The 23,762-nt window shown below is 38.0% G+C and overlaps 1 protein-coding gene across 10 annotated transcripts in view; it reads right to left on the bottom strand.

The window, feature by feature from the left end:
* The window catches only part of sorbs3 (sorbin and SH3 domain containing 3), a 54,199-nt gene that overhangs the window by 11,972 nt on the left and 18,465 nt on the right, over window positions 1–23,762 (bottom strand). For all 10 annotated transcript variants that reach the window (XM_026925021.3, XM_026925020.3, XM_026925019.3 and 7 more), the window contains 11 exons: window positions 18,740–18,805; window positions 14,668–14,847; window positions 13,736–13,808; window positions 12,844–12,974; window positions 12,074–12,137; window positions 8,961–8,984; window positions 8,530–8,632; window positions 7,071–7,164; window positions 3,595–3,654; window positions 3,333–3,449; window positions 1,097–1,152 (listed from right to left, as the gene is read on the bottom strand). In XM_026925021.3, coding sequence (XP_026780822.3) covers window positions 1,097–1,152; window positions 3,333–3,449; window positions 3,595–3,654; window positions 7,071–7,164; window positions 8,530–8,632; window positions 8,961–8,984; window positions 12,074–12,137; window positions 12,844–12,974; window positions 13,736–13,808; window positions 14,668–14,847; window positions 18,740–18,751 — 914 coding nt within the window. In that variant the 5' untranslated portion in view covers window positions 18,752–18,805. The remainder of the gene's footprint in view (window positions 1–1,096; window positions 1,153–3,332; window positions 3,450–3,594; window positions 3,655–7,070; window positions 7,165–8,529; window positions 8,633–8,960; window positions 8,985–12,073; window positions 12,138–12,843; window positions 12,975–13,735; window positions 13,809–14,667; window positions 14,848–18,739; window positions 18,806–23,762) is intronic.

Here is a 23,762-nt window from a genome sequence, read left to right as displayed (position 1 = left end):
GCCTGTCCCACTCAATCCTCTCCATTCATATCTAATCTAGTATAATACTAGTCTACCCATTCTATTAAATCCTACCCTACCTAGTCCTGTCCAATCATATCTAATCCTGTCCAGTCCTACTCTAACCATTCTTTCCAATCATGTCCTACCCAATCCTGTCCAATCTTATATCCTGTCCCGTTCCGATCTGCCATTTTCTATGACTAGTGACGCATATAACTTCATTTACACATACTGTATAAACTTGTATATTATGTACTGCATACATGTATCATTTTACAAACTATTGTAAAGTAATAAAAATAAGCCTAAACCTCTGGTTCGTCCCTCACATGCAAACCTCTGACCTGTAATCAAGATACACACACACACACACACAGTCACATGGGAAGTGTGAACATAAAAAGAATGTATTTGCCTGATTAATGTGAAGATATTAGCCAGATGGTGATATGTAAATAAACTAAATGTGTATACACACACACACACACACACACACACACACACACGACAGTAGGGGTTCTGGTATTTGGGCAGCAAGCCAGAACCCGTCAACAATTAACCAATCGTGGCAGGAGACTGTCACACTCTCTGAATCATCATGATCAACAAACAACTAGATAAAGAAGATATGAAGATCCAGTGTATGAAGATCCAAAACATGCATACGCCATACACTACCTAGAAAACAATTATTAAACTATAAACAGGAAATATGTGCTGCTCGACTGCCCAGAAGCATATTATAATTGGAAAAAGAACAGAAAAACCACAACTAAAAACATATGGAAACTAACAGAGAGACAGACAGACAGAGAGTGAGTGTGAGAGAGCACTAAACAAAAAATATAATACATATGCAAGTAATATATATACAAGACAATATGGCAATATTTGTATTTAGTAAGGATACTATCCTGCCACAGACTATAAGTGCCAGGAGTGAACTTAGTAGGAAACTTAATATCCATAGTTATGAGAAAAAGCAGACATCATCTATGTTTTTACTATAAACATTGAACCCCCCCCAACACACACACACACACACAATCACACACAAATACACACACACACACAATCACACACAAATACACACCTGTAGTCTAGTCCTTTCCCAGATGTCCCTGCTCCGGTAGTGTCGTTCCTTTCACCCTGTGAATAGAAGACCACAGTAAGTCCAGCCCATGTAGCTACTCACCTCTTACACACACACACACACACATACAAGAATGCAGAGTGGGAAGAGAGAGCAGCATGATTGTACCCGCCCAGGAGTCTCCCCTGGGTCCTACACACTGCACATTCACTTCATATGAACAGATAATGTTTTCTGAACAGATACAAATATATGAATAGATTTGTATGATATGATAATATGACATGAATAGAAGGTGCATAAATTTTTTTTTTTTTATAGAAAGATAGCTTTATAGAAAGCTAGAAAGGTTCGCAGGGCATCTGGTTGAGACTAGAGTTGTACATTGGGACTGGGATCCTGTGTGGCACAACAAAGAACTTGCCTGAGTAAGAGTGAACAGTCAGATATTAAACTCATGGGACAAAGACCATGTTCAGCAACATTCGATGCATTCATTCATTCATCCTTAGAACCTGCCTGGTCAGAGTAGCGATAGGCTAGTAGTTTAATTTACAAATCCATTGAGATAGCATTGTGGTTATTTTTAATGAAGTATGGCCATGAATTAATATATTGAGGCTACAAGTTAAGCTTTCATGGCCACAACATTCTTAAGTCCTTGGTTTTATTTTAAAAATGAGTGAGATCTAAAGAAAATAAAAAAAAGAATTCGACCATTGTGGCTACAGCAGCCTATGCATGGAGACGACTGCTAATATTACACTTCAATCTCGGAATGACGCATAAAGAAATACTGGAGTGTATGGTGTTACGACATGGAATAACCATTATCCCGTGTCACCTTACATGCATTATAGAATTTTTTTTTTCACCCATTCATGACAACTAATTAACCAGAGGCTATGTTACACAGCTCATGGCTATCACTCTGGCATCTCGTAACCACAACATAATAATTTCTCACATGCTTTTGACGCATGCTAGCAATCTATCATAAAATTCAAGTTTTAAAACTCCGGGGAGTGTAAATCCATGACTTCTAGGGACCAGTTCATTAATAAAATAATTCTGCAGGTGGGACAAACAACTTCAGCTGTATGATTGGATTTACCAAGAACTAAACCGGCACACTTTACACAAGGGGAGAAGTTCTGGTGTAAGTATAAATAATTGGTACTTTCACCAGAATTTCTCCCCTTTTGTAAAGTGTGCCGGTTTAGTTCCTGGGTAAATTCTCGGGTAGTTCTCGGGCTTATCTTGGGTAAAGCTGTGAAAGCTTCAATCTAACCAATCATACAGCTGAAGTAGCTTGTTCCACCTGCAGAATTTCTTATTAAAGTACTGGTCCCTAGATTTCAGTCAGTACTTTTTTTTTGTACCTTTAAAAAGTTAAGTATGTATCATTCATTGATTAAACAATGTGCGTAGACTCAAACACCACAGGAAACCAACGAAAGTGGCATATGAGAGACGAAGAGTTTGCCTCAGGCCAGGTGAGTAACTGGTGACCTGCTGGCCTGAGTTTTGATTGTCTGGAACAGTGCATTATTGGGAAAAAATACAAAAAAGGTCAATGTACTAAGCTGCTTGTTGTCAGGGAAAATGTGCTGTGGGATAAAATGCTGAGAAAGCAAAATGACTTGGTCAAAAATGATACAACTTTGTACAGTGCACAGTGTGAGACGAGACTTTTATAGTCTAGACTGGCTGGAAATTAAAGACTGGAGTTTCAGGCTGAATATAGAAGCGCAAGAGCGCAGTGCTTGCAGTCTGATTCGAATTATGTCTCCTTACCTAATGTAAGAAGACATAATTCTCTTCGTCTCACCATTAAACCTCTTTCTAAATTCTCTCTCATTTTTCTCTCCCACTCTGAGAAGTATATAGAGGTGTGTGTGGTATAATTATAGACTGGATAACAGTCTATTTAAACTTGGGCCACAAAAGGAATTACATCTTTATGCACCATGGTACAGGGAAGGAAAATTATGATTTTTTTTAAATAGTAATTTTAATGATTAATTTTATTTGGATCAAAAAAAAAGTGCAGTATTTGGGACACTACAATTTACCTGGTAGAACTAGTAATAATTGCACCTCTAAACAGGAAGAGAACTGACTTTCTGTAGGAAATCATGAGTGTCAGGCTAAATAAGGACAGATTTTAAAGAGGTGAAATGGATAAAAAAGGAGATTTTGGAGGATTAGAGTGTGCTGAGGGGAGGGTCAGTACCTCACCCCTGCCTCGCCGCTGTGGCTGCTGCTGCTTCAGAGACAGCTTCCTCTCCAGGCCACGGATGTCTGAGTCCAGCTCTGCCTCGAAGCGGTTTAGCTCCGACACTAGAGTGGCCTGAAAAAACAAAACACACATGTACAGAGCAATAAATTAAAGCATGACAGGAGAACTCTGAGAGTGTAAGGTCACTAAAAAAGCGTTTTTATTTTTTTTTTCATCGGTTTAGTTCATTTACACCAAAGTTACTATTCACACTCACCTCTATGGAAGGAGAGTGGGCTCTCTCAGGAGGGTAGTGCACTGGCGGTTGTCTTGGTGACTGTGAACAAAAAAAAATATATCTCAATATCACAAATTATAGGGAATGGGACAAGTGCAGGTAATGGCTATGTTAAAGAGTCAATGAAGAATAAAACTATTGATTAATACAATGCCTTGCATAATTATTCACCCCCACATGGAAATGAAAGGCGCTTAATTGGTATATTTACCATTTGACTTACAACATTCAAAGGTGCAACATACATTTTAATTAAATAAAACGTAGACATTTGTTGGCTGCAAAAGTATTCACCCTCCTGAACCACTAATTCCAGCTGCAAGTCCTCTGGGATATGATTCTATCAACTTTGCACATCTGTATCCTGATGATTTTGCCCATTCTTGATTTTTTCCCCCTACTTCAATATTATAGAAGATTTTGTGCAGATTCATGACATACAGTACTGTGTAATTCCAGGTTGTAAAACTACAAAATGTGGAAAGGTACTGAAAAAATTCTGAAGAAAGTTAGCAAAATTAAAATCGATGTCTTCGATGTTCAAGGTGTATTTCTAGCAATAGCTTTTATAATACAATTAATTGCCTATAACTAGCTCCATTCAAACATACATTACTATGTTAAAAGATAATACATTAATACATGTAACAAGATTCTGTGCATTCCAGAGTACAGACTGTTGAGCCCTCGTGGAGTACAGTGTTCTTTTAAAAGGTGTATTCAAGAGATATTCAGTTATTAGAGAATGATAATTAGATGCAATAAAGTTTATAAGATATTCATGTGAAACCTACAAAGTCAAACCTTAAACTCATAAACATGTTTATAAAGGTAAATAAACTCATTACTTCTCCAGGCATACAAGATCAAACAATTGTCCTAAACTCCATTTGCACCTCATTTGCAGTAAAAGCCCAAAAGCCTTCCCTAATCAGACATTAAATGCAACATTTAACATTGCGTTTGAACAATTACCCGTCTGGTAGAATCCACAGCATGCCACAAAAAAGCTCAAAAGCCTGTGTTAAGACCCTACTTTCCTTTCTCCATACTGTTTTTTGAAATACCTTGGCATGATGAGAGCTGTTCAGAGCCAACAGCAGCCATCCTCGCAATCAAATCAGCTCATAAAGATGATTCTGTCTTAAAAAGGCGTCTCAGAGTCGGACCGAGTCTCAGGGAGGAGCAGTCTGGACTGATGTCTGAGCAAGCTAATTGCTGAGCACGCCAAATGCTTTTGAATCAGACAGGCGGATAACTCGGATAACGGGCCTAATCGTGATCACAAGACAGCTCTGTCTGGCGGAGGGAGAGAACAATGAATCCATTTCTTCCTACTTCTGGAGCGTGACCTGATTAACGAGCAAACAGTGACGAGTCACTCACAATGCAACAAATACACTTAGCCCTTAATGGCTGCTACTTCTCTCTCTTTCTTTCGCCCCATTGTCATTTTTTGGTTTGATTCAACAAGAGAAAAGAAAGGCATTTCTCTCAGGATGATGAGCACGGAAGCACGGTGCTTAAGATGGTTCAAGGTTCCTTTGAGAACTATTTCCTAAAGCTCTTGAGCTTTGTAAACAAAAAGAAAGAGGGGAGTGGAACTGTTTGAAAAGCACTGAATGAAAAGGGAGACCTGCCAATTCTTTAAACTGGAAACAGTTTAATCACATTCACGAGACAGCAGGAACTCGTACACGTCAACAGGAGAAAGCAGCTCTGATACATTTTTGATTGCATGCCAACGTGCAATGGAAATAATGTGGAAACAATTCTCAGGAAGATCAGGGCAAATATAGATAATAAAGGTTTATGACAGGTTTTAATCTAATATATGGGAGTATCTAAAATATGGATGTTTTCTGAATAATTTACTAACATATCTGTGGAAAATGTTGATACTCCCAACATTTCTGTCTTGTTTTCACTGTCACTTTTCCATTCCACTGTCCATATAAACCTTTTAATGGCTATGTGCTAGCTAGATGAATTGTTAGCCTTCATTATTAGCTTTTAAGCTCAACGTCTGTGTCTCCCAATAGCTTACTAAGAGTGATTTCACAACTTGAACAGAGTGTGTTCCCATGTCAAGAGCACGAATTCACAAGTACCACTTGAATGCACTGTTGGTTCTCAAATAACGGATCAAATATCAAGTGTGGCTCTAGGTTGAAATGAAACATGCAGTGATGATATCTGGATGGTTCATCTGAGCCGTTGAGACTCAAGACTTTGTTTACGAGCAGTCTGACGTAATCTGGAGTTAAGCATTGGTATTTAACCGCACTGATAAAGCAAGATGGAAAGGTGTGTCTCAAGACAAATGACCACATACATTTACAAACCTCCGCTAACAATGTTCAGGCATTTGTAAACACAGACAAAAACTAATCCTTAAAGGAAGTTTCTTTCTTACGGTTTCTCTCTCTCAGTGGGTTGTGTGTGAAAGGGCTGAATCTGAACCCACTCACTGAAATGCCAGCAGTCAGCAACAAAACACAGCTTTCAACATGCTGACCCAAGCAATGCGCTACAAAGTTGCACTGAAAATGGCTATCTGAAGAAGTGCATATTACACCAGTGTTGTTTACAGAAGCTCTTTGCTGTTAAGAACCTGTTGAAGTTCAGGAATTTTCTAAAGTCCAAGCTTATTAATCAGTTCCTCATACTAAAACACATCATTCAGTAGCTACTATGAATGATTTAGTAACTATATTGAAACTCTTAGGAAAGGTTTGTTTTGTAGTTACTAATGGTTTCTGGGAGTTTAAGGGATTAAAGGGCTGCTTCAGTGTTTTTCCACATAATCTTTACTACCACATACGTAGCTCCTGTTTGATTACCACATACACATTTCGACATATTTTCCAAAACTGGAAAAAGAACAGAACACGTGTTTACTCAGTAATCATCCGAAAGGTAACCACAATTACTTTCTGATGTATTGCGTAAGTTAATGTTGATACAACATAAGAACAGCTTTATAAAGACTTTCTCTCATGTCTCTTGATGTCTTATTAAGTTCTGTTGCTAGAATTGAATAGAATATGTGCAGCCTTTATTTTGTGTTACATGTTTTAAAAAAAAAAATTCCATTATAAGAAAATTTCCCACCAACAGGTATTCCATTGTTTTTTTAATACAAGGAAATGCGTCAAAATAATTCTTTGTGTTATTCATACATATGCTACAGATGCAATGAATAGAGATTAGAGATTAAAAATTGCGGATTATCCTTTTAATAAGAAGAATCTTTTGACATGTTGGGAGCAAGCCCAAGAAATCATTTCATGGAGTGGGTTTGGTGATATATATATAGAAAGTGCAATAGATAATAACGACAAGTACTTGAAAGTCTACTACTGTATGAACTGCATTCACTCTGGAAGATCTGTTTTCATTTCCTTGGATAAATGTTAAAAGCGGATTAATTTGCCCCAAGAAAAGCCTCTTACCTGCACACGTTCCTCCGCTGTGCCTCCTTGTCCTGGCTCAAAGTCGAAAATGCTCTTCGGCTCTGGAATCTTTATTACATCGCCCAGGTCAGCCCTGAAACACACCCCACCCCCGAATATGCAGATACTTTATCACATTCCCATTGTCAGAGCCTGCAGCAACGGATCATAACCTGCCTGCAGTCACCTATCTGGTTCTTGTATTTTCTCCTCTCTTCTGTTTTTCTTCCCTCTTCACCTATACTGCACTAAACTGCCAAAACTGGTGAGTGTGTGACGACAGGTGTGGTTAATATTTGAGCTTCATAATAGCTTAGCTCAGAATGTGAATAAGGAAGTATTTACATTTATGTTTGGGTGTTACTTCACGGTAAAGACACTCTTGAGTAATGTGTGTTTTAGCAAGTTCAGACAAGGAAGGATGGATAGATGGATGGATGGATGGCTCGTCCATATGCTCAAATGCTGCCTGTCAAAAGTTTGTGGACACTGAGCTTTCCGAAATCTTTTAAATATTGCTTTGTCGGTTTTTAATTAGTTAAGTAAGGAATGAAACACATCAAACATCCCAAAGTGATTTATTCCTTTTATATGACAGTAATTTGTCAACGATTACATTTTTAAATGCACTAAACAACAACAAAATACCGTAGTGTCACATTTAAAGTTACGGAACGTCCATAAAACCCATTAGTTCCTGTTATCGTTTACTTTATAGCAGCTGTAGACAGAGAGAGAAAGAGATTCTTCACCAGCCTTTCTTTCTTTCTTTCTTTCTCTGTCTTGAAGTTAATAATACAAAAAAACGCAATTTGTCTTTTTACTGAGAAATCGCAAGTCTTCCATGCTGAAGACTTTCCCAAGGTGGAAAACCTAAAGTTACAGTTTTCCCTCTGTTACAAAGCACTGACACTGGAGACTCTTTCCATAAATGTGATATAAATGCCTCCAAGTTTCATCATATCAACAATTATATGTTTTGATTTGTTAAATAACATCATATTTTTATTTGCTTTTTTTTTTTAATTATGCCTAGATTATGTTTAGTGTCCTCCAGTATCCCGAGAATGAGCTGATGGTAACGTGTACTAAATGTGCTAAGTTTAATTTAGGGGCATTAGTCACTCAGCAGCTCAGGAGGTTGTGTTTGAAGCAAAATTGAAGCAAAATATGATTTTAGTCCTATATGCACTTCCACCAGTGCACACACAACTGTCATTAGCATGATCCTCATCAGGCCTAAATCCATACATTTTGATTAATTGGTAATTGGCAGATGAATATATGATAAAGTGCATATTTTAAAATAGAATTGTATTGCTATAAAATTTATTGAAATGTCAAGGTCAGTGGGACATTTTTTGCTACTTAGTTTAAGAACTAGAGAGTTAAAAATGGTGAAAACTCAGTGAGAATATGTATTTGACTAACTAATATTTGCAGTGAGGTTATCTCTCACCAGTCAGGCAGCGCTCCATGCTGCGTGAGGGTGAAGGGGTCTTTTCCAGGTCCGTGTCCGTCCTCCTGAGTCGACTCTACAGGTGGAGTGGCATTCAGCCTCCCTGTAACGAGATAAACACGCTTCAAGCACACATCATATACAACTTCACATAATTATATACTACACAGTTATTTCAAGTCTGCTAGGTATATAAGAATGTAGCAGTTACTAGCACTAGTAATTAACACTTTTATTAATATTGTACAGATTGACATGGACATAATTCTGCTGCGAGATTACAGCGTCACTCTGTAGACTTTATGTGGGAATTTTTGAGCTGCTTGTCAAAGCAAACAGCAATCAGATCATAAAAATGTATTGCATAATTCATGACATGACAAAACATGCTTAAAGGGTGTCTGTATATTTTTATAAGACTGATTACTCACTTTCTTGCCAGTCACCTTCTGGCTCTGAGACAGAAAAGAGAAGAGAAAAAAAGTTTAATAAATATTTTCAGAAAAGCTGAAATAAAAAACTGTTTTATGATTTAACACCATTAATATTATAACTATGATCCTTTCATAGAGACTAGATTTTAAAGGACTAGGTGGATAACAAGCAAGCAACCATTTAGGTTTTTTTTCTTAAATCCCAGATTGATACTGCTGTGAAACCATTTTAAAGGATAACTGCAGGTTTGTAGATTTCCATGTGTTGTATAGCACCTTATTCACTTTACAAAACAAGCTGAAAAACCAGAAGAAGGAAAAGGAGCACCAGAAGAAGGAACCTGCAGGAACCGTTCTGAATGGATGCCTCATGAATTCACCTTTACTAGACAGCTACAGATTCATGACTTACATGTTTTTTATGTACAACTCTACATCCTAAATCAGCAATTCTGAACTGCACTTCTGAAGACAACTGCACAAGTGTAAGTACATGTTCCCCTATTGCCAACATGCCTGGTAAGCAATTAGCTAGCCAGCTAACGTTACCCTTGTTTATATACTGTTGATAATGGAGGTGGTGTTCACTTCTGCGTAGCTCACTTGGTTAGTTAACATCAAGTTTCTTTTTGTTTTTTACCAGACAACTTTTTTACTTTTACTTATAATTTCGTTTTACACAAGTGAATTATTACTATAGTAGCAGAATTTTGAAACAAATCAGTGTGTTTTATACTTTTCCACCACTGTGAATCAGTGAAAAAGGAAAAACTTTGCCAGTTAGTGGGTCTTTAGGATTGGGCCAAGGTCGCTGTCAGCAATTTCAGTATAGGGTTGATCAACTCCATCTACTGACCTGAACATTTTCAAATTCTTACTCCAGTTTAGGCTGCGTGATATAAATGAAAATAGCATACTGTGATTATATTACCCCAGTTCCCCAAACATACACTATATGGTCAAAAGTTTGTGGACACCTGACCATCACACTCATATGTGGTTCTTCCCCAAACTGTTGTCACAAAGTCGGAAGCTCACAATTGTATAGGGTGTCTTTGTATATTGGAGCATTACAATTTCCCTTCACTGGAACTAAGAGGCCCAAACCTGTTCCAGCATGACAATGCCCCTGTGCACAAAGCGAGCTCCATGAAGACTTGGTGTGTTAAGGTTGGAGTGGAAGAACTCGAGTGTCCTGCACAGAGCCCTGACATGAACCCCACTGAACACTTTCGGGATGAACTGGAATGCTGACTGTGCCTCAGACCTCAGTGCCTGACCTCACTAATGCTCTTATGGCTGAATGAGCAAATCCCCACAGCCACGCTCCAAAATCTAGTGGAAAGCCTTCCCAGAAGAGTGGAGGTTATTGTAACAGCAAAGCAGGGAATACATCTGGAATGGTAATGTTCAAACAGCACATGGTTGTGATTGTCAGGTGTCCATCTAGTGTATTCTATTTTGTAGTTTAGGGATAGAGAGAGGTCCTGGGAAGAGAGCAGATAACCTAACAGAGAGCAGCAAGGTGAAAGATGACCTAGTGAAGCCTCTTCTTCCCAATTATTCAAACAATACTGCAGAAGAACCAATCAACGTGTAAAAAAAGATCATCGTTCAGCAACTGCAGTTTATGTAGCAGATCCTCTGTTTTGGCTCTATTGCAGCCAATCAAGTGCATTTTTTAAAATTATTTAGCTGAAGGTGGCTCATTGACAGAGTGTGGGGTTTCAGAGACTTTCACTGATTTACAGCCTCCGGTCTAATTAGTGAGCTGTTGAAATGGCATGTTCAGAAAAACCCATCTCACACGTCTTATCTGTTCATCGTCCATCGCTCTAGTCAAAAGTGGGAATGTGAAACTACAAAACAACACATAACCACTTCAAACTGATGGATTATTTACAGCCATAGACTAATGACTAATGGTTAAGAATTGAAAGCTAACTGTTGTTAGTTGATTATCCAAAAACATTAATGTAGCTGGACCTTCCTAAATTTTAGTTGAATACCCCTGCTATACAAGCTAACTAATAACCATGAAACCAGCTAGCTTTGTCTCTAACTTTAGCTAACTTAGCTAACTTAGCTTTGGGGACATTCTCTAATACTGGCTAGTATTTGGGAATTGTCACTCATGTTAACTAGCTTATAACTAGCTCTATTGATCATTTTCTCTATATATATTATAATAATAGACCATAATATTAGTGAACTAGTTCGGTTTGGGGATATTCTCTAATATAAGCAAGCATTTGGGAATTTTCACTTATGCTGGCTAGCTAGATTTGATCATTTTTCTCTAACCTAAGCTAGCAAGCTCTGCTGGGGGATATTCTTTAATAGTAGCTAGCATTTTGGGAATTTCACTTATTTTGACTTGCTTTGAAAATAGTTTTTTATTGCACTGTTGAGGCTAAATTTCTGTTTATCTGATCTAAATACAGCAATACCCGACTTTGTCTCTTAAAGTGCAATGCAAGGAGATATGCGCAATAAATCTGCAATAAATCCTTTCCCAGCATGAAATATTAGGAAACATTCCAATCGTTATTCCAATTGTTATGGATAAATCACCTTACTGGCAGCAGAGATCTTTGAGCAGCTCATTAAATTAATCAATCAAGTATAAAACTGCCTGATGGAATATTTCGGGGCCTTTTGTGAGTTTCAGCTTTGTAGTGATTTATGATACATAGAAATGCTGACAGCAGGATTACATAAAACTTGCCTTTGGCTTCAGAAACTGCCAACAGGTTGCTGATCTGGGAACAGTTTCAGTCATTTCACTTTTGCCTTCTGTAAAAGACTATTTTGTGAGAAATGCTGGTTCATGTTTAGGAAAGCCTGAAACCCAGTGACCAAAGTTAGCAAAGTAAATAATGGCTGTATTTGGTGTAGAATTAGACTCAGCGTTGGTGAAAGTCTATCTGGTTACATTTTCTAAGGTTGACTGAACACTTTCACTCAATTTTTCCACAGGAAACCTGTGTGAGATGCGGTTCCTCCAGTTTCTAAAAAGAATTCCCGATAAAAGCCGACGAATAGAGAGAAAGCGATTCTCTCATTGTGTATGTGGCAGGGTGTGTGTGTGTGTGTGTGTGTGTACATACCCTCTGGTTTCTTGTGGATCTGTCGAAACATGCTCCTGTACCAGTCCTTAGGTTTGTTCACACTCTGTGAGAGAAAACAGACTGCATTTCAGAGAATGCATAGTACTGACTTGACATATCTCACCTCACACACTCAACCCACACATGAAGTAAACTAGCTGACAAAAATGGATGCAAAGTTTTTTGATGCAAAACTCAACACACTCATCATGTAAATGGATTTTAAAAGTGTGTGAAATCATTGATATGGTCCAGCTTTCTCTAAAGAGATGTTTATTTTTTAGCATTTTTGGAAGGAGTCTCCAGTGCCAGTGCTTTCAGACATGTTGATGCTACACTATGTGTCATACTAAGTACAAGAGAGAGAGAAAAAAGAGAGTCTGGTGAGTGAACTACTGTTTATAGCTGCTATAACGTAAGTGTCGATTTATTTCACGGACGTTCCACAACATTACATGTAACTATAAATGGATAAAAATATGTGTCATTCTTTACTAAAATAAGAAATTGTCATTAATTGTTGCTGTGGCATACTGTAAGAGGAATAAAACACTTCAGGATATGCTTACAACAATGTTACCAGTAACTCTGCTTTGTGTCAGGTCACATCACAACACCTTGGTGTTGATTATTTTCCCAAAACAGCATGCCCCCAAGTGTGTTATTCCTTACATATTTAGTCGAGATAAAGCTGAGATAAGTCTGTGACACTTTATTGCATGATAGACTGCACTCTGTATCTCTATACTGTATAAAAGGACACTACTCACAGATCGGGATGCGATTGGCATGCCTGATTCGTCCACAGGGCCAATCCCAGAGAATTTGATGAGCCTCTCCTCTCTGGTGATGGAAGTGCGAGGCAGAGTAGCGGAGCTTGGCCCACCATTAGGTAATCGATCTGCAAGAGACAGAAAACATAGAAAGCATCCTGGATCAAGTGAACAGACTGAACTTTCATGCTCTTAAACATCTCTTATAGGTATCACTCCGAAGTTCCTATAAGAGCATGTTGTAAAATGTTTTATTCCTCATATATCACAGACATTTGCCAATGATTACAATTTTTCATTTATTAAAGAAAGACACACTACTATCCATGTATGCAGTTACATTTAATGCTGTGGAACATCCTAAACTTCCATGACCTTTCACATCCAATTGGATTAAATGGGACTGGAATAGTAATGAAGCATAATACTGTATACGCTAACTTATATAGTAACTTTAGTATTTAAGTAATTTATTCCCTCATCTGTAGCACAATTTCTCCCCTCACCGACAGATGGCAGTACCATCACTGGGAATAAAATGAATGCAGGTTTGCACTCGCATTATCCTTAAATTGCTGAGCTATTCATTGGTGCTTCTAGATACTTTCAGTATTTTGTTTATGTTCAGCAATGATTAAGAGAAAGACAGATGCCACTCAGAGGAGGACAGCTTCCTATTCTGAATGTCGTCTTGGTTTTTTTCTTACTCCTGCATGTCTGTGAAGCATCTTTGTGACAGTACAATATAAAGTGCACTGTACAAACAGAACTGAGCTGATACTCAACTATTTTAGTTGTCTAGACAAGTCTAGATATTGACAATTAGTACAATGCATAATGCTAAGTGACACTCTGACATGTTATTTATTAATATTAGCAAAGCACATACCATGTGATTGGTCTGGGCCGTAGTAGGATCCGAAACTGGGGGTAGGAACTGCACCTCCATTTACCTCTGCAACCTGAGTGAAAAATGATCAACATCCAAAATAGAGCTAAATCAAACTTCCTGATATAAAGGAATTACTTAGACATAAGTCTTTGTCACTTTGTACATATTGCTAGACTTGGAATAATTCTATAATTTCAAAAATGTTTGCAATGTTTTCTCTTCATTTCAGGTCTCTGTTTACATCTTTCTGGCTCATAAATAAGCTCCACCTCACAGTTAGAACAGAACTGCTTAGCCCTGTTCATTTTCCTTGGAAAGGAAATTAAACTAAGGGGTGGTGTTGGGTAGAGGAAAGGGAAGCTTTATTAAAGGAAAACTTTGCAATGCAGCTGATGCAGATGCAAAAAACAGATGAGGAGATGAGAGAGTTGGAGAGACTAAAGGACTAAAGCACTGCTGCATTGCCCTCTTTAGATGGAGATGAAGTGAGGACAGCTGGAAGTCGAACAGCATTGTGGGTAATGTGAAAATACATGTCAATGAAATCGGTTTAGACTAAAAATGTAAACTCAGGATTTCATTATAAATTAAATCTTGGATGCCACTCTTGTATGCCACAAGATTACAAGTTCAGGGTGGATTTGTCCTTTAACTTCATCCCTTGGACACACTTGGAAAAAAGGTCTGTACTTCTGAATATGACCACACTGTGGCACCACTGCTTTACCTATACTGTAACATCTCCAAAAGAAATGAGTAAAAAATCCAACAGGTCATTTAATGTAAGGCAGCGGTTCTTTCAAACATTGTCATTACTTCATGAGGTCATTTGCAGAAAACTGTCCAATCTAAGTGTAATCAGAAAGATGTGTGTATTCATAATGTGTGGTGTGGTGTAAGTAGACTGGTTGTTGGTTATGTGGTATTACATTGTGTTGAGGAGCCAAAGCAGTAGCACTCCTATAGTAGGGGGTCAGAGGAGGTGCAGGGAGACCAGGTGAGATCACGACTACTTCCTGGGTCATGTCCGGGGACAGAGCGTTTCCTGGTCGACTTTCATCTGAGAAAACGATCTGTGAGCCATTGAGATGGTCATATACCACCGTCCTCTACGAGAAACAGAACAGAAGTTTACTGTTAACTGCTTTCAGTGTTGAGGTATTAGACCTTTTTGCCAACTAGCTAGCTAGCAAAATATGTGTATAAAACTAGATATACTGTATACACAGGTAGCTGGAATAAATGTGCTAGCAGGACTAAGGTCATCTGTCTTTTAAAGATAAAAAGACATTATTATAAGGCTTCATTTTTGGCATCCACATCAGATTATTTGCTGCTATGATTATTTGCTGCTAGCAGATTATTCTGGATTTCTGTAGAAACATCACCACCAATGGTAACAAGAAAAATACACACTGTGATATGATGAAGTGAGGCTAGGACTGATTTCTTTCTAACCCAGACTGTAGATTCATGCAGTCTTTCAGTGACAGTCATGTCAGGTGATTACACACCCCCTAGATTTGATCTCTATTTGATGCATTCATAAAATGAGAAGACACATGTGAAATACAGACTTGAGTGTAATAAACGTAAATGAGGTAGATTAATTACTCTATCATCCATTTTTTCCAAAATACCTTTGCAGGGGAAACTACTAATAGGTAGACTAAGCACACACTGTCCTATGTCAATTGTTAGATTATGCAAAAAGACAGATAACTGAATCGTGAGTTTAGCAGTTTTTTGCTTTGAACAAAAGAATTACAACATCTGGTATTCGGAGGAAAGACAGCATGAAAGCCAGCAGGACTTGAAACAATATGTCTAAGTGTGTGTAATAGTCTGACCCAAATGATTGAATGATTATTTCATCAGTAAGACCTTGTGATATAATGTATTGATCAACAGTAATAGTTTACTGGTAGAGCTCATAATAGGTATTAGATTTTAGCCTTCTATCTAATATAACCAGCTGTCACTGGATATACATATATGTTTCCCATGGATTGTGCATTACACTGAGGAAATATTAGTCCGGTTTGCCCCAAAATGGTGCTGCTGCAATATGTGCGACAGATGTGTTAACTGTCCTTGGCTTGTCTATTCATTGATCTGGCAAAAATCATCAGGAATACAGTGTGGTTTCACTTCCTTTTCCAGCACCAATTTCTTTTGGCATTGGACCTAATAAGGAGCATTTTTTTAATCAATTCTTGGCCAATCCAATCAGCATGTTCTGATGACTTCCAGAGACAGTTCAGATGGTCAGATATTCGATATATGTGGAAAAGTAAAATGAAAGTACAACTTTGCCTGAAACCCTAGAGACTGGCATGGATGTTAGTATAGGATAAATTATAACAGAACTTGAAGGTAGTAATTGAAAGAGAAAACAGATGCAGAGGCTATTTTTGATGGATGTGTTTATGTTCTTTTAATGGTTGGGTTGGGCAAGAACGAAAGTCACCAACTTACTCATAGGTGAAGCCTATATTCCTAAATATTAAGTGAAATGACAGTTTTACCAGACTCCAGATGTTTCAGGCTAGAAATGTTCTGTTATCTGTACAGCACTGGTGGACCCACCACATATATCACCCGTTCCACAAATGTTAATAAAGTCCTTAATAAAGTCCTCATTCACAACTTTTAAATTCTGTTGAAATACTAGTTACATCTTTATAGATGTTGCACAACTTTGGGGCAGAATGCTCACTGCCCCTGTTATCTACATAGTGTTATAATTGAATGGGAACTGCAACAAGAGCTAATAGAGGCCCACTGGGGATGGAATCACGCACACATCTTTTGTGGTTAATGAGATATGGTTGGGGTTGGAAATTTAGCTGAAACCTGGCAACCCTGGTTAATGGCATCAAGCTCACACCTGCTGTATCGAACACTGTTGAAAAGAAGCACATCTAAACTGCTAGACTGTATGCTGGATGACTGTATTTTGTCAACTCTTCACTTTGTATTATAGGGTTACTCAGTAGATAGAAGCCTATAGCAAGTCAAGTGTGATAGCTTCTTGATTTAATTTTGTTTGAGGCTATTTTGTTATTAATGTTGTCCTGCCCCACCAAAATTTATGCTCATGAGCCGCTGTTGCTCTACAGCACCATCTAATAGCTTAGAAGTAGAAGAACTGTCTTGTCTTTTCCCCTCCTCTCCTTTTCTCTTATTGACCCTCATTACGTGGGTGTAAAAGGGAAAGAGGAGTCATTCTAATCTATTTAAATGGAGTGTATTGGGAGGAGCTCACCCTCCGTCAGTGCCATCTATCTTGCAGTGCTAGGATAAAGACCCCATTGTACCCATGTCTCTGGGGGCCAGAATAGGAAAAGCTCATTACTATCCTCTCAGAAGCTTGACTTATTCAGGTCTCTCTTGAGATATCTGCTCTGGGCAGCAGGGTCAAGAAAAGGTCAATGTCAATCATCAGAATCCAGGAAGAGCACCAACTTTCCCCTCTCATTACAGGGATACATGTCTACCAATTTTGGTTTCGCATCCCTTCATGTTTTTTATGTGTTGACTAAAGTTCCAGCCCTTCTCCTCTCTCATTTTCTCCATGGCTTCTCCTTTGGCCCGTCACACACTCGCTTTCTATTCCTTGACCTGATTTGCACATGCTCCTTTTTCTCACTTTGGAACTACAGAGGTCATGGGAAGATCCCTGTGCTCTCACAGATGGTGAAATTGTATCTTGCTAAATCACGGACATGCTTTTGTGAGTCAGGGGACCAATGACGAAGGCTTTTTCACATACATCCAAGTGCAGTCCATAAATAGTCCCGCTCTCTTTTTCACAGTTTACAGTTTTGTGGTGTTTGGCTGTAAGTCTTTCCTAAGGCATCTTTCAGAGTGCTGATGAATAGTCTAGACAGTCTAAGCAACTTTCAAAGGCAGTCAAGCGCAAAGCATTTCCAGAGTAACACTGAATCAGTGCCTTGTGTTTTCTTACACTTTAAAAATGCTTTCACGTGTGTGAGCTGATCTAGATAACTTGGAATTCCATGCACCCCACAGAGTGAAAGTCATTTATGTAGTGAATAAAACACTCGGGGGCCATTCTATTATAGGAAAATACTCAACGATGGGGTGATGTGATGCAGCACGACATGAAGTGGTGTTACTCTTACCACCATGAAGTTTATTATTTTCCAACAACTGCACATCATGAAGTGATTTATTCCTCTTATACCACAGCAATTTGCAAGTTAGCTCCTGTTATCACTTATAGCAGCTACAAACAGTCTTTCCCTCACCACCGTCAATTTTTTCTCTCTCATGAAGTTAGTAAGACAAAAACACCACAGCTTGCTTAAGACTTTAAAACTTAAAACTTACAGCTTTGACTGTTACAAAGCATAGACACTCGAGACTCCTTCCAAAAATGCTAAATAACTATATTCTCACAGAAAATGTCACCGTATCAACAGTTATATGAAGCGTCCACCACATTCCCTGTGTAAGTTGTTACTATAGAAAGGATAGTGTATTAGAATGAGCGCATTAAAATAAACCTTGCAGCTGGAACTATTCTGCTGCTGGTGGTATAGAAAACTAATCAACACTTTCTGACCAATCAGAGTAGAGAATTTAACAGAGCTGCAGTATAAATTTCACTCATATATATAATAGTAACTCAGACGTTAAGGATCCATTTCTACTAGGTACCAGAAGGTTATGATTTCAATCCCAAGTGCTTGGAAGAATTCCAATTTTCAGTCACTAGAGGTTTCATACCAAGAGTTTTTAAAATTCTTGAACATGATATGTTTTACAAACAGTATTTAAGTCATTACCAAAGGACAAGTTGTATGCATTTATGTCCACCATCACAAGACTGAACTTTGTTCTATGGAAGTTAACATCCTGTTATGGTTAGGCAGAACTGAGGTTTATACTTTTGTGACTCATTGTGTTTTCAGCCACTGTGTTGCTATGCTTGCTGTATAAATCCACAATACAGTGTGATGTGTGTTTTCCTACCTGAGGCTGCATGTCATCTGTGGGGTTTCCAGTCCTTTTCTTTTATGAATAACTCAGATTCACTGTCTGGGAAAAGAATATTATGAAAATAATATTAGCCAAGTGTTCTTCAAATGTAACTGACTACACATATTGTACATTTTAGACAGAATTTTATAATGCTTCCAGTTTCACCAGCTAAAACGTGTCTTCAAAAGAGCAAAATTCATCATTCTTTTGGACAGATTAGATTATGGTAAGCAGTGGTATAACAAACTGTGATATTCAGTAGACACAGTATTATTTTTGACACTCTAAAGTATCACTTTCACAGCCTGCCATTCACAAAGATGCTGCTTAAGTAGGCAGCATTTTTAGACAGTTTGTACCCCGAGATAAAAAATGGTCCTATTTATAAGGCAGCATTAGGACAGGAGGTTTCTAAGATGTCTTATTTTATACAAATATGAAGACAGCATTGCATGTATCCTTTTTCAGAAAAGACAATCTCATTCTGTTTACTGGACAGGGCTTCCATACAAATTCAGGAAACATGGAGATAACTAAAATGCTACCTAACACTGACTGATAAGAAATGTAATTTTTTAAATTCACTATTGTAATTACATTAGAAATATTAATAAAATGTTTGGAAAATTGTGAATAGCAACAGCATATAAATATTTGAGGTAAAAATATGACACATGAGTTCATGAACTCCCCCAACAAAATTCCTAGGAATACTCTAAAAGCTCTTAATAATAACATTACAGTTATCTAACTTGGCATTATATGAGTTAACATTAATGACATTAATCACATTGTCCTGTGTGTTGCATGGGGGGTTTCCTTCCCAGAAATATTCACTCCTCTGCTATTCAGAGACACATGCTGTGACCTCAGAGAAAGAAATAAGTAAAGAGCCTCTTTTTTCCTTTCATTTAAATTGTGACATACAGTATAGAACTCAAAATGCAGTAGTGACTTCTCCAGAGACACTTAACACTTGCTCATAATTGTAACACATGATCACTTCATTTCTGTTCCGGTGAGCGAATCGTCATGTGGACAAATTAAGCAGGTTTCGTAGGGCGCCCCAATCACCTCCCCTTCAGGCAATAATGATGTCATGAACTATACTGTTTTTCGGTTTAGGACTGATACATTACTAAAGGAAGTGAAGTTTTTATTTATCTGTACTCACTGAAGAAAAGATTTTCAAATCATTACATTTTCATACATAAATCATATATTTGTAAAGTCATAAGGTGACGTTTTAGCATTAGACAGCTTCAAAGTGTCTATCTAAATTCCTTTAAAAAAAATCTACATTTAAATAGATGTGACAGCAGGAGTGAGAGTGAAAGATGATGTGCTACATCCACTTGTGACAGGTTGCTGTTAGGTTGCTAGCAGTAACACTTTACAATAACAGTACATGAATAATCATGCACTAATATCTGAATTAATACTTAAATATGAACTAATCAAACTCAACCTGTTTTGTGTCATTCTCCATCATTCTCAGACTAAAACACTGGAAAATAACCTTATAGAACACCGTAAGATTATTTTCCAGTGTTTTAGTCTGAGAATGATGGTGAATGATGCAAAACAGGTTGAGTAGATAATAGTGTCTGCTAAATTAATAAATGTTATTGTATTAGGATAAGGATTTCACCCTTGTGGGCAAAGGAGCAGTGTGTACACATGTGGCAAATTGCAGTATATAAACAGTTTGAAATTATGCATGATTAATTCATATTCTGTCATATAGAGCATGTTTGATTAGTTTACCCCTATGTGTTAATTAATATGTTAAATAACAACGTACTAACATGCACTTAAGGTGGTCGTTATTCACGCATGAATTCATAAGACTGATGTCATAGTTAAGGTTAGCTCTTCATTAGTTCATGATTAGTACATGCCTTAACTCACCATTAGGTCATATTTAAGTAAGTATTAATTCAGGTATTAGTGCATGATTATTCACATACTGTTACTGTAAAGTGTTACCATGCTAGCTAACATTTGAGAGATTTGGAATAAAGCTGCTGTTAGTTAGCCATAGCTAATATTTTCATTTGAGTCACTAATTTGCTTGTAATTTTACTGCAAGAAGGATTAGCAAGTAAATATAAGAGTTTATACTTTTCTACTTTATCTGCTGTTAAGAATTTGAAGCTTCAACTTTCAAACAAGGATTTATTAAAGTTTTACTTGAGTAAAGAATATGGGTAATTTTACCACTTCTGTCAGCTTCCAACACCTTTGTAGTGCAGTCTAATCCACTGACACACCATAAAATGTGTCATAAGATTCTTATGACTGAATCTGGATGTACTTTTGTTACCAGTGCAAAATATGTTCATTATTTTAATAGTCGAGTAAACATGTCAAAGTGAGCTAGTTGATATATTCATTGATATTTTCTTCACAGTCAATGGCCTCTTCTATTACTTTATGTTGGGTTTATTATGGCATTAGTGTGGACTGGTTTTACTCACTAATTAGCAGACTTATTCTACATGAAAAGGAAACCTTGACACAGCTAAAGCTATTACATCCTGCTCTTGCCTGTAGATTTATGATCTTAAGTAAGGATCCCCATCTCATGTGGAACATGTTAAGCATGCTGGGTGTTAAGTATGCCCAGGCATCACTTGCTAAAGATATAAGAAATACGACAAGCATGTAACTGAGCATGTCACTGCCTTGTCCAAAGTGTGTATCTACTGTAAATCTATGCCTGCAATTGAAGTCTGCGAAGACTTCTCAATTCCCATTGTTTAAGCTAGCTATTCGCCAACAAACAAGTTGAAGCACTCCAAAGCAAAGCACTGTCCAATGCAAATGCTACTCCAGTGCAAAGCATGGTCCAACCTACCACTGGAAATAAAAAGATGTAGGAAATCTAGAGGTAATTTCCCTGTTACTGGATCAAGACAGACATTTTGTCCCCTTCTAGGTCCAGAACATCTCTCCAGGAGAGGGGAGGGTATGTATAGTGGAGTGGACGGTTCTTAAATTCACAGTGTTATTGCCAACCCCCAGTTAGCTCCTGCTACAAATCTCCTATTAGCCCCTGCTACAGTTTGTGCCCTGGAGCGAGGGTGCACCATGCACATTTTCTCCAAAATACCTAAACATTCTGTCGCAGCTAGCCACAGTAACTTTTCTGTTACTGAATCATTTCTGTTCCTGAATCATTCTAAATGGAACAAGTGAGTCATATGGTGTTGATACCCTCTAAACATTTTCCCAGGAGAGGGCTTCAGCACATCAGTAGTGGATAAGTTGCCTCGTGCTGTTCATTCAGCAGTCTGGTGTGCATGCTCAGTTTATTACTGGGCTTAACAGTAACGAAAGGATACAGAAGTTCTTGCTGTTTCAAAGCTTTAGCGACAAACAAGGAGTTTCAGTGTTAGAGACTGAAATATCCTCTCTTTTGAGTAAGGGATTGATTTGCAAAGTCCCAGAGGAAGAAGGTCAGCAGTGGTTTTACTCCCACTACTTTCTTTTTCCCAAGAAGTACAGAGTGCTAAATCACACCAAGCTGTGATCTGTTTTGTGATTTTTAAGTAAGAAGAGTATCTCAGTCTTCTATGGTACATCTTAAGAGAGATATATACAGCCATTTATAGCCCTGTCATTGCTCCACGGCAAAAGTCTGTCCTGTTCAGAATGTTCTGAAGGTTTAACAGCTACCAGTTTGGCAGTGGTCCCATGTGGCCTGCTTAATATTAGAGACCGTTAGTGATCTGTATCTGCTTTGTGTCTGCAATGATGTCGCATGATTGGTGGAATCTCTCGCAGATCTCCATTGGAGGAGAAACCATAGGGGAAAGTGGTCACAACTGATGTGTCTCTCACAGGCTGGTTGAGCGGTTGAAACACTTTCTACTCCTTCTCCAAGACTGGTTAGCGTAAACAATCCAACGATAATAGCCTACAGCAATTGTTTTCTCCCTTTCCACCTTATGGAAAGCAATGAAGCAATGGCTATGGACACACTAGTTTAACAATGGCCAAATAAGCTGCGCTATGCAAAGGCTTATTTCACCAAAGAGAACATGGCTTGTCTCTTCATGGTCCCACAATGACCAGGGAATTATTGGTTGGTGGAGATAATTGAGCTCATATTAGTGAAGCCCTGGCCACTGCTTTGAAAGTTACAGTAGTTCATCTTAGAAGAGCACTGTCTATTTATGACTGACCACAATGAGGCATTATGCTGCAGCTTGAGCAGCAGGTAATCTGGCAAAAATCAAGCTTGCTCTGACCAGCTACCAGCTGCCAAACAAAGGCTGAGCTGGACAAACTGGTAGAATGAAAACAGTTTCTAAATTAATGCTGCTAATGCTAAAACATGGACAATATATATTTTTTTAAGAAAATAACACAACAGTAAGGCTATTCGAAAATCTCAAACATTTATTGATCAATTTAATCAAGTAATAAGAAAGCTAGAAAATAATTTGGCTGGTGAAGATGGTCTACCAGTTTGACCAGCTCAGTCTGTGTTTTGACAGCTGGTCAGATTATTCATTACAGACAGCTGTGACAACATGGTGGCTAGATAAGAGAAGCTGCATGTTCCTAGCTAGCTGATAAACTTTACAGACAAGCTAGCTGTCATCATGAAGGTTTTGTAATGGCTTCCAAAGAATAGCTAAATCTATAACTAGATACCTAGTGCATGCTAGTGGGTGACTCAAATCCTGCTGTATGCTCGCTAATCAGCTAACAGCAGCTTGAATTGAAAACTTAATGGTTACTTAGAAGTGAAAGAAAAGGCATATACTATGTAACTGTTACTGGGATTGGTGATAACGTTTTACTGATTTGGTAGGTTGTGGGTTTAAATCCCAGTCCCACCAAGTTGCCTCAGTTGGGTCCTTGAACAAGGTTCTTAATCCTCAACTGCTCAATTGCAGTTTTCAATTCCTGTCTCAAGTCATTAAAAAATGCAGTGTAATAGAGTATTTATAGATAGAGTGAAAGTAGGACAGTTGGAACCAGAACTATTGATCCAGTTTTC

Source organism: Pangasianodon hypophthalmus, chromosome 8, assembly GCF_027358585.1.
Source record: "Pangasianodon hypophthalmus isolate fPanHyp1 chromosome 8, fPanHyp1.pri, whole genome shotgun sequence".
Classification (NCBI taxonomy): Eukaryota; Metazoa; Chordata; class Actinopteri; order Siluriformes; family Pangasiidae; genus Pangasianodon; species Pangasianodon hypophthalmus.
Note: the sequence above shows the minus strand (reverse complement) of the source record. Positions and strands in the feature narration are given on the sequence as shown.